The sequence below is a fragment of the Cygnus olor genome, chromosome 7 (genome assembly GCF_009769625.2).
Source record: "Cygnus olor isolate bCygOlo1 chromosome 7, bCygOlo1.pri.v2, whole genome shotgun sequence".
Classification (NCBI taxonomy): domain Eukaryota; kingdom Metazoa; phylum Chordata; class Aves; order Anseriformes; family Anatidae; genus Cygnus; species Cygnus olor.
This window is the reverse complement of record NC_049175.1, coordinates 13,186,906-13,200,443: the sequence shown is the minus strand read 5'-3', so window position 1 is coordinate 13,200,443 and position 13,538 is coordinate 13,186,906. Positions and strand designations below refer to the sequence as shown.

The 13,538-nt window shown below is 56.6% G+C and overlaps 1 protein-coding gene across 1 annotated transcript in view; it reads left to right on the top strand.

Moving 5' to 3' along the window:
* UNC5B (unc-5 netrin receptor B) overlaps positions 1-10,748 on the top strand; it is a 33,552-nt gene extending 22,804 nt beyond the window's left edge. The window contains 16 exon segments of the mRNA XM_040563380.1: positions 1,876-2,019; positions 3,271-3,374; positions 4,206-4,386; positions 4,541-4,708; positions 4,893-5,057; positions 6,034-6,066; positions 6,914-7,108; positions 7,262-7,654; positions 7,841-7,928; positions 8,011-8,063; positions 8,066-8,178; positions 8,301-8,534; positions 9,207-9,356; positions 9,497-9,661; positions 9,758-9,936; positions 10,151-10,748. Of these exon segments, the coding sequence (XP_040419314.1) occupies positions 1,876-2,019; positions 3,271-3,374; positions 4,206-4,386; positions 4,541-4,708; positions 4,893-5,057; positions 6,034-6,066; positions 6,914-7,108; positions 7,262-7,654; positions 7,841-7,928; positions 8,011-8,063; positions 8,066-8,178; positions 8,301-8,534; positions 9,207-9,356; positions 9,497-9,661; positions 9,758-9,936; positions 10,151-10,319 (2,534 nt within the window). The 3' untranslated portion in view covers positions 10,320-10,748.
* Positions 10,749-13,538: the final 2,790 nt, after the last annotated feature.

The following is a 13,538-nucleotide window of genomic DNA, read 5'->3' as shown; positions in this document are numbered from 1 at the left end:
AGGTTTTTCTGCCCTTTTTTTTATCCCCTTGGGGCTCTCTGACTGGGGGGGCTGTGGGCCAGGAGCTGGGTAGGTGTTTGGGATCTGTCCTGGGGCTGGAGGATGCCTCCTGCTCCTCCTCCTCCCATCCACACAGCCCAATGTCTCTCACCCCAAATGGCACCGCTCTTTTATGGGACTGTAACAGGCTGACTTGCTGTCCTCTGACCTCACCCAGGAGACTTTCTCAATCTCCTTCCTCCTTCCCAGGTTTCGTTTTTCCACTGCACCTCCATGCTGGGGATTATTCTCCTCCAGCAGACCTCTTTCCCATTCGTTTTAGCATTCCCAGGGGGCTGCAGCCCCACGAAGTAACTTTAATACATTTCCCACCTCCTTGGTCCACGCACAACTTTTTTCTCTTATCATCTGAGAGCCTTAAAAGAGGAGCTGCCCCTCTGGACCAGGGGTGGAGGCACCATGAACACGATGCCCCCATCCCATGCTGCTGTCCCTGCACAGAAGCAGTTCTCTGGGGAACTTGAGGGCTGGCGGTTAGCTCCGCTGTGCTGTCTTCTCCCCATGGGGAGGTGCTTTTTGGGGGCACGGCTAGCCCCAGAGGTCTTTGGGGTAGCAGCACGAGGATGATGAGGTTTAGGGCATGCGGGAAGCTTCTGCTTTGCAGCAGTACCTCTGGTGTTGGATGGCGAAGCACTGCTGGAGGGCAAAGCCGGTGCCCGGTGGTGACCGAGCTGCTCTCCGAGGGGCCATTTATTTATAACATCTTCAAGGCAAAGGAGCAGGGGCTTAGGGGAAGAGCACTGAGGAGTAAAACATGCTGGAGAAACCAGCTTCAAGGGAGCATGCGGGCAGTTTGGGGAGAAAAACACAAGTTCTTCATCCAGATTTCAAAGCTGCTGTTGCTGCTACCGGTGAAAAACTTGACAGTAACTTCAGTGCAGAGGTGGTGCCACGCGTGTAAAATATACACAGGCTCGGGCACATGTGCCCAGCAGCTACCCTGAGGAAAGGAGCTGGAACCGAAGCGGTTTGCTGCTCTGAAAATCTGCATTTGCAGTGTGCTGTTGGGAGGGAAAGCTGCTGCAAGGGGCACGGGGGGAGATGGCCACAGAGCGGTGGCGGATGAGCGCGGTTAGATGTCCGCGGCTTTTCAGCGTCTTCGGTTAAAACCTTGGAAAAAGGGACCCTTAAAAAAATATTAACTTTTAAGATGGCGTGTCTTGAATGAAGCAGGCTCTGTAGGGCTCTGACTGCATCTGATCCAAAGCTTTTCATGCGGAAGAAAGCAAAAATAGGCCAAGTCAGAGAGGATAACTCAGCCGGATGAGTAGGGACCGTTTGGAAAAGCAGCCGTGTTTGGATGCGTGTAAGCCGTTTAAGTAGTCACTCTGTGATTCATAAGCTCATCCTACAATTTTGGGGGTAGGGCATCTTCACTTGCAGTGCTTACAGAGGCAGCAGAGCCCCGGCAGGTTCCCTCTCCGCTTTTCCTTATCCTCTTGGCTGGGGCTTTCAGATGAGACGAGAGGTTTTGGAGCATCTCTTTGGAGGTCTGGGTCTTTCTGAGAGCCCCGATTCTTCCAAGAGCACTTGGCCTGATGCCTTTTTCTTTCTTTTTTTTTTTTTTTCCCTTAATAGTGGCAAAATAAGTGATATTTCCTTGGTGCATGTCTGTCAGGAAGGTGGCAGGGAGACAGTAATTGCTCCTCACAGCGCTGGGAGCGAGCTAAGGAAATTACAGCCAGGGAGCATGCAGCCACATCATGAGGGGTCGATGCTTCATGGAAACCTCATCATCCTCAGATGGTTTCCAAAGCCCTGGGGACCGTGTCCTGGATGCTTTGGTGTCACCTCTGTCCCTCTGTCCCCTCGCAGGGCTGCTGGTGCGGGAGGTGCAGATCGAGGTCTCCCGGCAGCAGGTGGAGGAGCTCTTCGGCCTAGAGGACTACTGGTGCCAGTGCGTGGCCTGGAGCTCGGCGGGCACCACCAAGAGCCGCAGGGCGTACGTCCGCATCGCGTGTAAGTGCCCGGTCCGTGTGGTGGGCATCATCCCTCCTGCCTGGGCGAGGGGCTGTGGCACCGGCTGGGTTAATGCTGCTTCACCCATCCGCCTGCTCAGCTCTTCCTGGTGCTTTATTATGGGTAATAACCCGGTGGTTAGCACCTTGTGCCGTTTCCCTGAATCAGCGGCTCCGCATCCCCGGAGTCCCCGCTGTCATCTGTCACTTCTCTAAGCCGCTGTTTGTGGGTGTCAGCCTGATTAAGGGTGAGTTAATCAGGCTGTTACCTGGCTCAACTTGCTCTCGGAGCAAATGAGATGGCAAAGCTATAGGGGAACAGCCAGGCTTCCCGAGTGGTAAACAGATTTCGCTGTTAGAAGGCTAATAATCCGGCATGCTATCCAAAACGGAGGTGGCTGGTGAATCAGCTACGTTGCTGACGTCCCCGGAGGATTTAGTCTCAACAAGGAAAATGTTACCCAGCACAGAGCTGGCCACCAAGGAAACCCTTTTTTCCCCAAGCTGGCCCCAGCTGAGCGTAGCTCAGATGAGATGAAGCAGTTTAAGACATCTCCTGTATCTCCAGCATCCTGTAACAGGAGCTCCCTGAGCGTGGCACTCTCTGCCATGCCATAAATCAGCCTCTTTCCCTAATGCTGTCCATGCAGTTCCTGCTAACGAGCTTTTCAGCTTCACGCCCTTCCAGTTCCTTCGTACCTGGTCATTTGGATCAAAGCCTTATGTGTGGCACTGCCTAACATCCCGGTGCCACGTCCCGCTGGAAATATGATGAGTTAAAATGAGGCTTGCATCATGGGCTGGACGCACAGCGTGGCCTGTATTTAGGGTGTACTAACAGCCGGTGTGGGCAAGGCGTGGGATCACCGTGCTGGTGTCCCCTGGAAGGCACAGGGGTGGGCAGCTCCCGAATTCGTGGTGCCCTGCACCAGCAGGAGCCCCAGCTTTTGGGTGCCAGAGCGGAGGATTGCAGCACCACCTAGTGATGCAGGGGGGCTCCTGCTCCTCCCAGAGCCCTGAAACCTGGGAAATTGCTTTGGTGCATGCATGGGAGCCCCGCAGTCATGCAAATCCCACTGCCCCTCTCCAACAAAGTGTCCCAAATGCACTTTGGGAAGTTGGCAATTTGGCCCCATCCTCCCAGGCTGTGTTTCCCTGCGTGTGCGCACTGATGCTCTCCCCCTCCGAGGTTTTGTGGGTGCCCTGTTTCTGCCACCTGCCGGTAACCGCTGGGTTTCCCCCTCTCCTCCAGATCTGCGGAAGAACTTTGACCAGGAGCCGCTGGGCAAGGAGGTGCCGCTGGAGCATGAGGTGCTGCTGCAGTGCCGGCCCCCCGAGGGGGTGCCGCAGGCGGAGGTGAGTGCACAGCCTGGAGAAACCCCACAAGGCAAGCCCAAAAAATGGAGAGATCTGGGGAGAGATGAGCCAGGTCCTTGCAGATGGCTTGCAGCTGTGCATTGAGACTGCCAGCTCGCGTTATTCAGCAGGGTTGATTATTTGGGGTGGTGGGTCTGTTGTTCTGGCTTCGAACAATGCACGTAACCTCAGCACCCACTCAGCCCATTTCTCCCTTGCCCCCTGGTGTGCTGGTAACCCATCAGCGGCCAGCTCTCACGGAGAGGAGGAGGTACCCAGTGGCTTCTCTGAGAAGCCACAGCCTTGGCCAACGCAGCAATGAAGATGAGGAGGTCTTTGGAGCTGATCCGGGGGGGGTTTGCTCTCTCCATCAGGCCCCCCCAGTCTGCTGTTTGTCCTTGCTCGTGCCCACGTGGTGATGTTATCGGCTCACACCTATCCCAAATGGCCTCGTTAAGCGCAGCCCTGCAACTGAGTGCTGCACCCCGCACTGCCACCCATCGATGGCGCAACTCGTCTGGGGTCAGCTAGCCCCAGGAAGTCCATGGAAGTGGCCGTGCAACACGAGCAAAGAGCTGCTGGACTTGGCACGCTCTTTGTGCCCACGCAGACCTCTTGTGCCCTGTTGGCACCAAGGGATTTCAGCAAGCATTGAAGCAGCTGGGTCCTGACTTAATTTTGGGCCCTTTGGTGACCATCCTGGTGGGGGAAGCATGTGGGATGGGCATTTCCACTACACCTACGATGTGCTTTTCCTGGCCAAGTTCCCGCTCAGCTTAATCACCATCCTCCCCCGCGTCCTCCCCCCATCCCGCCCTTTCCGCTTGCCAGGTGGAGTGGCTGAGGAACGAGGACGTCATCGATCCCACCCAGGACACCAACTTCCTCATCACCATCGACCACAACCTCATCATCAAGCAGGCCCGCCTCCTGGACACTGCCAATTACACCTGCATGGCCAAGAACATCGTGGCCAAGCGCCGCAGCACCACGGCTGCCGTCATTGTCTACGGTACTGACCCTCGCTATCAGGAAGGGGCAGTGTCTGCGACCCAGGGGGGTGAACCATGTTTTTAGCTCCGTCTGCACCTTCCCTGCTGGGCTCTGTTGGCGTGGTCGCTGTGGCTTTGGGTGCCCCGTGTTGACGTGTCCCTCTCCTCCTGCAGTGAACGGGGGCTGGTCCACCTGGTCCGAGTGGTCTCCGTGCAACAACCGCTGCGGCCGAGGCTGGCAGAAGCGCACGCGGACGTGCACCAACCCCGCACCGCTCAACGGTGGCTCCTTCTGCGATGGGCAGCCCTTCCAGAAAATAACCTGCACCACCCTCTGCCCAGGTAAGGGGCAATTCAGAAACCCAAGGTCCAACCCCCAGCTTCCACGGTCCCACCATGCTCCTGCTCCCCAAGGAGAGGGGCTCAGGAGCGGGCACCTTTCCACTGCTGGAGACGCTCGTTCCCCATCCTGGGGGGGCTGTACCGAAGCGTCCCCAGCCCGGTGTCTGTGTTTGGTGGCCTGCAGTGGATGGCGCATGGACGGAGTGGAGCAAGTGGTCGGCCTGCAGCACCGAGTGCACCCACTGGCGCAGCCGCGAGTGCGCTGCCCCGGCCCCCCGCAACGGCGGCAAGGATTGCAGCGGTGTGCTGCTCGACTCCAAAAATTGCACCGATGGGCTCTGCCTGCACAGTGAGTGTCTGGGGAGGCTGAGGGGACAGGGGACAGTGGCCCCGAGGGGATGGTGGCCCAGAGAGGATGGTGGCCCTGCTCCTCTTGCTTCTGTGGTCCCCCTGGTGCGCGGGAAGGAGACATCAGTTTTGGTTGCAGCAAGTCTGTTGGCCTTCAGAAAGTGGTGATGGGCTCAGAGGGGGAGGATCAGTGTGTAAAAATGGCAAAAAATGGAAAGTCTTGGGTTGAAGGTCTCCAGGGTGGTGGGGTTGAGGGGTGTCTCAGCTTTCTGTGCCCATGGAGGTGCTCAGCACCTTCCTGAAGCGAGGCTTGGTGGTGCTTGTGCAGGGCCCCAGAAAAGTTTTCTTAGCATTTTTTAAAAATTCACTCACATTTTTAAAAATTTATTAATTTAAAGCTAGTTCTCGGCCGGTGCAAAGAAAGGTTTGTGGGATTTCTGGTGCCCGGTGTGGGACCTCACTGTCCCACTGAGCCTTCTGAAACCATGTTAGGTTTGGGGTCTGCTGAAACCATGCTGATTGTTGTCAGTGGGGGCAATCCAGCTGGTTTTCTCAACCCCGCTGCGAAAATGTCAGTGCTCAGTAGGAGCTCTGAAGCAGCAGCTAGCTTCTAGGTTTTTAGGGAAAAAAAACCACTACCAGTGCGCGCTGCACTCCAAGCGGGCGCACCGAAGGCTGATGCTGCCACCTGCTGCCGCATGACACCAATTTCCCCTTTCTTTATCCCCAAAAGCCTCCTGCTCCAGCATCCACATTAGAGTAGGGGCTTGGGGCACGTGTCCCAGGACACGTCCTGTGGCCGCTTCCCTCTTGGAGAGCTCAGCAGTGGGGTCAGTGAAGGCGCAGAGGCAGCAGAGCCACCCACAGAGCTCCCCGTGCCCCCAAGCACCGCCCAGCTGCGCCTGCGTTTTGCATCATTTCACCCCGCCATCACACCATCGTCACCTTTTCTTTTCTAACTTTGTTTCTCCTAACAGATAAAAGAGTTCTAAGCGAACCCAAAAGCCACCGTAAGTGCTCATTTCATGGCCATTTTATTTCTTCGCACTGCATCGCGTCTGTTTCGTTCCGTTTCCCCCACGGCAGGGCTCCGGGGAAGGACAGGGTGGGAAGGGGGAGCAACTAAAAACCTACCACGAAATTTTTATGTGTGTTAAATCACATGCCATGCTTTACACCTTGCTTTCGCACCCCTGCTCCTGTCCCCCCTGTTGCTGCTGGCTGCATGCAGTTCTTGGGTACGGCACGAGGCGTCCAGTGTCGCTCCACCAAAGGTGCTCCAGGCATCATCACCCTAGCCAAGGGCACCCTTCCTGATGCTCCCCATGCTCCCAGCTCCAGGGTTTCTGGTTTTGGCATCCAGATGGGGCGAAGTAAGGATGAGGAGAGCCCCCTGCTTGCTTGGCAGAAACAGGGGGGCTTGGAGTAGCTCGTGCTGTAGGGTGGTGCAAGTTCTCCGTTTGGATAAAAACCTCCCAGAAACAAAATAGATCTGACATGGTTGTGATCATGAGGGCAGGGCTTCGTTTGAGAATGAAACCATAGAAACAAAGCAATACGGGCAGCACGAAGGGAGGAAGGAGCGAAAGATGGGCTGTGTGCGTTCAGATCTGGCTGCCAGAGGGCTTTTACTTGGTGGCCACGCACAGCACCTTGTGTCTGCGTCTCATGGCTGGTGGCACTTGATTTCTTCTTGGTGTTGACTCTTGCTCTTTCCAGGTGGATGTGTAGCTTGGGCACATATGTATGAGCTATGTGAGCTCAGGGTTGTCTATATTAGGATATTACAGTTGATGATTTTATGAGTTCAAGCTGCGTAAACCTAACATTTCACCCCCTTTCTTTCCTCCCTCCCAGTGCTGGAGGCCACAGGTGACGTGGCCCTGTATGCCGGGCTGGTGGTGGCCATTTTCGTCTTTATCGTGATCCTGATGGCCGTGGGGGTGGTGGTGTACCGGCGGCGGTGCCGGGATTTCGACACGGACATCACGGACTCATCAGCTGCCCTGACGGGAGGCTTCCACCCGGTCAACTTCAAGACGTCCCGGCATGGTAAGGGACGTGCCCCGCGCAGGGGACAGGCTCCTGGTGAGCCTCCAGCCCTGATTTTCCAGGGGTGCCTGGGGGTGATTCCTGCAGGTGTTTCCCACTTTGGGGGAAGTTTTACACCCCCTGGTTCCCACTGATGCCTCCCTCCTCTCACAGACAACCCGCAGCTGCTGCACCCCTCCATGCAGCCCGACCTGACGGCCAGTGCCGGCGTGTACCGCGGCCCCATGTACACCCTGCAGGACTCCTCCGACAAGATCCCCATGACCAACTCCCCGCTCCTCGACCCCTTGCCCAGCCTCAAGATCAAGGTCTACAACTCCTCCACCACCTCCTCGTCACCAGGCCTCCACGATGGGACGGATTTGCTGGGGGGAGGCCCCACCACCGGCACCTACCCGGGGGACAGCAGTAGGGACGGGCACTTTGGGAACGTGCGGAGCAAAGCCCTGGGCTCCCAGCACCTCCTTGGCCTGCCCCGGGAGCACGGCAGCAGCGCCAGCGGGACTTTTGGCTACCTAGGGGGAAGGCTCACCATCCCTGGCACGGGTAAGCCCCGAGCTGGGGAGGAGGGTGTTTTTGGCTGGGGCGAGTGGTGCAGCTGAGGAGCATCTGGAGATGTTCCCCCTGGGATGCTCTGGAGTGTCCTAGCTCGCCTTGAGTTCACCTTTTGGGGTCTGGGGGTGGCTACTCCCTCATTTTGGGACTATCTAACGCCTGTGTGTGCTGTGCTAGGGGTGAGCCTGCTGGTGCCCCATGGAGCCATCCCCCAGGGGAAGTTCTACGAGATGTACCTGGTCATCAACAAGGCAGAGAGCGCCCTGTAAGTTGCACCGTGCCCTCCCCTCCTCTTTCCGTCACCCACCGTGGGGCTCCTTGCACCAACGGGTGCCCCCTCTCCCCAGCTTGCCCTCCGAAGGCACGCAGACGGTGCTGAGCCCGGCGGTGACCTGCGGCCCACTGGCCTGCTGCTGTGCCGCCCTGTCGTCCTGACCATTCCCCACTGCGCGGACATCGGCTCCTCCGACTGGATTTTCCAGCTGAAAACACAGTCCCACCAGGGAAACTGGGAGGTAATGAGCGAGCCCATCTTCTTCAGTCAGCCAAGGCCACAAGCTCTGTGGGATACATCCTCTAGCAACCCCACCCAGCAAAGGGTTGACCCCAAACCTTGGTTTCCCATCTGTCCCTGTAGGAAGTCGTGACCCTGGATGAGGAGACCCTCAACACCCCCTGCTACTGCCAGCTGGAAGCCAAGTCCTGCCATGTTCTGCTCGACCAGCTGGGCACCTACGTCTTTGTGGGGGAGTCCTACTCCAGGTCAGCCATCAAGAGGCTCCAGCTGGCCATCTTCGCCCCCACTGTTTGCACCTCCCTGGAGTACAACCTCAAGGTCTACTGCTTGGAGGACACGCCGGACGCCCTGAAGGTACCGCAGATGACACCTTGTTGTCATTCACACTGATTTGTGTCAGCCTGGGGGTGACATTTGGGGAGTTTTGTTCCCCAGTATGCTTTGTTTTCCTGGTGCAGCCAAGGTCTGGTAGCTTCAGGAGGGTGACGTTCTGGCAGGCTGCCCCCCGGTGCCACTGCCTCCCAGGGCGGCAGGGTGCTGCTCCAGGGAGGAGCCAGCCTGATGCAACTCCCTGAAAAGCAACCACGCTTAAATAATAAGCATGTTTACTGCTCTCCACGTCCTTCCGGATGCTTGGAGATGCTTCTCTCCCCTCCTGGGGAGGTTTCATGGCATAGACAGCATTAAGCACAACATGAAGGGCTCAAGTTTTGATGCTTTGGCGGCATGGAGCGCCAGCACCATGGCCATTTAATTCCCTGTGCCTTGTCCTGCTGCATCAGGATTGCTGTAGTGCCTCTAGGTGGAGGTGTAGGCAGCATTCTTCCGCCTGGATTTTGTTTCTCTCCTAAGAGTTGCTGGTGGGACAGTGGGATTGTGGTAAAAACAGGTAGGGTGGCACCTGGGGAGGGTGTTCCTGGAAGTGCCCAACCTTTCTGTGTTGGTTACAAGTTACAAAATCCCAAACAAAGGCCAGGCCGGTGAGCGGGGTGAGCTGACGGGCTCTTGGTGTCCTGCCGCCTGCAGGAGGTGCTGGAGCTGGAGCGGACGCTGGGCGGTTACCTGCTGGAGGAGCCCAAGCCACTGCCCTTCAAGGACAGCTACCACAACCTGCGCCTCTCCATCCACGACATCCCCCACTCGCTGTGGAGGAGCAAGCTGCTGGCCAAGTACCAGGTGAGGTGCCACAGAGGGGCACCAGTTCTCGTTTCCCAGTGGGATGCTGTCTGTGGGGTCCCTCCGTACAGCTTTGTCCCCACGGGGTGGCCAGAGATGGGATTTCCCCCTCGCTGAGCCCGTGCGTTGGTGGCCTGCAGGAAATCCCCTTCTACCACATCTGGAGCGGCAGCCAGCGAGCCCTGCACTGCACCTTCACGCTGGAGAGGTACAGCCAGGCCTCCACCGAGCTCACCTGCAAGATATGTGTGCGGCAGGTGGAAGGGGAAGGGCAGATCTTCCAGCTCCACGTCATGCTGGGAGAGGTGAGCGGGCGGGGAATGGCGAGGGGATGTGGGCAAAGATGGGTGGCTTATCCCAGCCCTCCGCCGAAACGCCTCATGTCGCCCTTCCCCTTGCAGCACGCCGGCTCCTTCGACACCCTCCGCTCGCACCACAGCAGTGCCCCTGCCACCCAGCTGGGACCCTACGCCTTCAAAATCCCCCTCTCCATCCGGCAGAAAATCTGCAGCAGCCTGGATGCCCCCAACGCCAGGGGGAACGACTGGAGACTTCTTGCCCAGAAGCTCTCCATGGACCGGTGGTGTCCCCATGCTTAGCTCGTGCTCCTTCGGGGCTGGGTTGTGTCCAGCCACGTTATATCCATTTACAGATGTCCACTCTAAGTTGGGGTACACCTAGGCAGAGTTATACCTGTGGCGTGGGGCTCTCCTCATGTTGAGCTGGCCCTTGGTAGTTTGTTCCCGAAGGGCAGCGGGTCAACCCGGGCCTACCCCTCTGCCTCTCCCCGGCAGGTACCTGAACTACTTCGCCACCAAAGCCAGCCCCACCGGGGTGCTCCTGGACTTGTGGGAAGCCCAGCACCAAGACGACGGCGATCTCAACACCCTGGCCAGTGCCTTAGAAGAGATGGGCAAGAGCGAGATGCTGGTGGTCATGGCCACAGAGGGCGACTGCTGCTGACGCTCCCCGCCCAGTGGCTGAGCGAGGAAGGGCCGAGGGTGCCCGTTTATCCCTCCCCACGTCACTGCCAGCCTTAGAGACCGATCCTCACAGTTTACAAGCAATTCAAGTGTTACGTGGCGTTCCTCCTCCTCCTCCCCGGCCGTTTTTGGGTGGTGCTGGGGGAGTCGGGGCTTCTCGGTCGGGGCGGCGGGGGCTTTCCTTCTCCTTGTGCGTGTGGGTTCCCCTCCCCTCCGGTTCTCCTCCTCCTTTGATGGCATTTCTGCGTCGAAGAGGCGAGTCCAGTCTAGGCAAGCAGCTTACTTCTGTCAAAGGCTTCAGGCAGCTTCGTAAGGCAAATAGGAAAGGAAAAAAAAAAAAGGAAAAAAAAAAAGTTTCTTAGGAAACGCAAATAATTTATTATCCGATCTTTGGATGACTCCTTTTAAAGTGTGTGTGTGTGAGAGAGGAAGAGCACTGTTGTGGTCAGAGTGGCAGAGAGAGAGATTTAAATGAGCGGTCGAGTGGAGCAAAACTTGTTTACATGTCCTGGGACCCCCGGGAAGTCCGTCGGGTTAAGTGCCTCTATGCCCCGTGCTTCAGGGCAAGCTGAGACCCTCCCTGAGATTTTCATTGCAAGTCGCCCTTCCTGGCAGCAGCGTCCCCCACAAATGTGTCTGGAGGGATGCTGCTTGGTTTTTCTTGCTGGTTTTCCTTCAGGAGCAACCCGAGGTGGTGCCCCTGTTCCCAGGACCGTGCTGGATGCTCTCCTGGTCGTCGTCCTCCTCCTCCTCCATCACTGGGCTCTGTCTCCTTCATTGCTGGTGGCAGCAGGGAATGCCGAATTCATTGGGTTTTTTAATGAATTCTTCCCCACTGTAGTTTTGGGGGAGCTTTTTAGGGTGACTGCGCCTTTATTATACATAAATACAAACCAAAGACTTCAGCCCTGCACTGATGCACAGGCCAAAGTGGTGGGTTTTGTGGTTTTTATTTTATTTTATTTTATTGGTAACAAAACCCCCAGATGTTTGCAGTTCATGCCCCGAGGTGGCACGGTCAGGAGGAGGCAGGTTGGGATGCAGGCCCGAGCAGACCTCACTGCTGCGGAGTCCCTGGTTTTGAGTCAGTATTTCGGCTGGGATGCAGGGAGGGGGTTTTGGGGCTGGGGGCTGCTTTGGAAGAGGTCGGCAGGGCTGCGCTGCTCCTGCGTGGGCTCCGAGGACAAAGCCCCAAGGGTTTATCCTGCTGGGTCTCGTAGCAGGGCTGTTCTGTGTTCGCACATAGACCCTCGATAGGACGGCTGTGGCCTGTGCTGCCCAGCATTTTGAAGAGCTGGTTTCTCGTTTGGGGTTGGAAGAAACACCATTGGAGCTGTTAGCATGCTTTATTTGGGTTGCTTTGGTCCTGCGCTGAGTTCTACCTCGCTGGTGAGGAAGGGTCTCCAAGCTGCAAGCCAGGCTATGCCTCTTAGCTTTAGGAGGGGCAGCATCGTAAGTGGTCGTCGGGTTTCCATCCCATTGCACCTCCTTTATTTTCTCCCCTTTTTTTTTTTAATGGACTTGTTATAACAGTGGAGGGAGAAGTTGTGCGATGGATGAAAAGTGATCAACGGGTAACGAGTTTCATCGCAGAGATACGGTGTCTGGATGAAGGCTAAAAATTTAGACTACCTGCAGATAGAAGTATTTACTCGGTGATCGTGGTATCTTAGAAATTTCTCTGTTGAAAAATAAAGAAATAGGAAGGGGATGAGAAGCTCGGGATTAGATCAGACCACGCAGCAAGGCTGTGGACCCTCCATTGATGGAAGTATTAAGAGCAAAGCGTGGAGGGCAGCTCCTGCCTCGGGCTGCAAGGCTTTGTGATGCGAAGACCAGGATGCAAACTGAGAGCATCATCACAGGGTGGCGCGGGAGAAGCTTTCAGTATTGCAAGCGTCTTCACAGGGTTGTTTTTGGCAAGATGAGAGGCTTGGTGTGCTAACCCAGCACATCCTGGTGTCGTCAGGTTGTGTGCTGGGTGAAATCACAGCCAGGAGCCCAAATTTCTCAGGGGGGAAGCGTGCAGGCTCTGCCGAGGGGCTTTTTTTTTCCTGTGTGTTGCTCAACCTTTTTTGAAGTCTGCAGTGAACACGCAGACCTTCAGACATGCAAAAACCACAGGTGGGTCAAATGCTCACATGCATTTCTTGGCAGCTGTGAACCCAACCCAAACAGCACTCCTTAAAAACAACAAGTGAGGGGCTTGGGGCATCCGACAGGTCCCAGCTCCCTCCCTCCATCTCCTCCGCTGTCTCCCTGCTTTACTCTCTGGACTGGATTTCCACCAGGTTGGAAACTGAAGGTGGGAAGACTTGTAGGTGACTCCCCTTGCCACCTAGGAAGGGTTTTCTCTCTCCGTTAGGTTGCATTTAAGCATCCCATTAGTGGCACCCCACCCCTGAGCCGAGGGGGATAAGCGAATTTGGGGAAAAAAATGAAGAATTGCTCTCGCGCCATGGCTGCTGGCGTTACCCAGGGCTTCAGCGGGAGACGAGCTGCCCTTTTCTGAATCTCTCTCGCTCTCATTCTGCTCCATGGACCTCACTGCGCCAGCGTGCGTGCCTGTCCGTCCATCCGTCCGTCCTTCCGTCCTGCCCACCCATCCACCTGTGTTCGTCTCCCCTGTCCTTTTGGGGCCATGTCGTGCCGGCAGCAGCCGCCCCTCGCTCTGGGACCTGTCCCTGTATTTATAGCCCAGGGGACGGGCATCCTCTCCACCCGCGTCTGTTTATTCTGTAAAGAACTGTAAATAAAGTTTAGCATTCCTATTGTAACAAATTAATTTTTATGCAATAAATTATATTTCCTAGTCTAATAAAAAAAATAGCCGATCTGTTTTCTCCTCCTGCGTTCATCACTCGGTGGTGCCTGCAGGAGCTTTGTACAGCATCCCCTTGGCTCCACTGCCCCTTGGGTCCCTGGAGGACCTTCGGTGCCTGGACTGGAGCCCCTGGGGAGGGGACGTGGGGACCCTCGTGCAGCACGGCCACCCCTCCATCCATCACTCTTCCTTACAAGCAAGTTTCTCTGAGCTCAGCTCTGGTCCCTCACCATCACCCTGACTGCCCTGGGTGCTTTTCCCTTTTCCACAGGTGTGGCAATCCCAAGGGACTTCGTGTGCCTCTGGCCAGAGGAACCCAGCCAGATGGGCTTGCCACGACAGGGTGAAGGTCGCCCTGCCAGGGCCACTCCACTC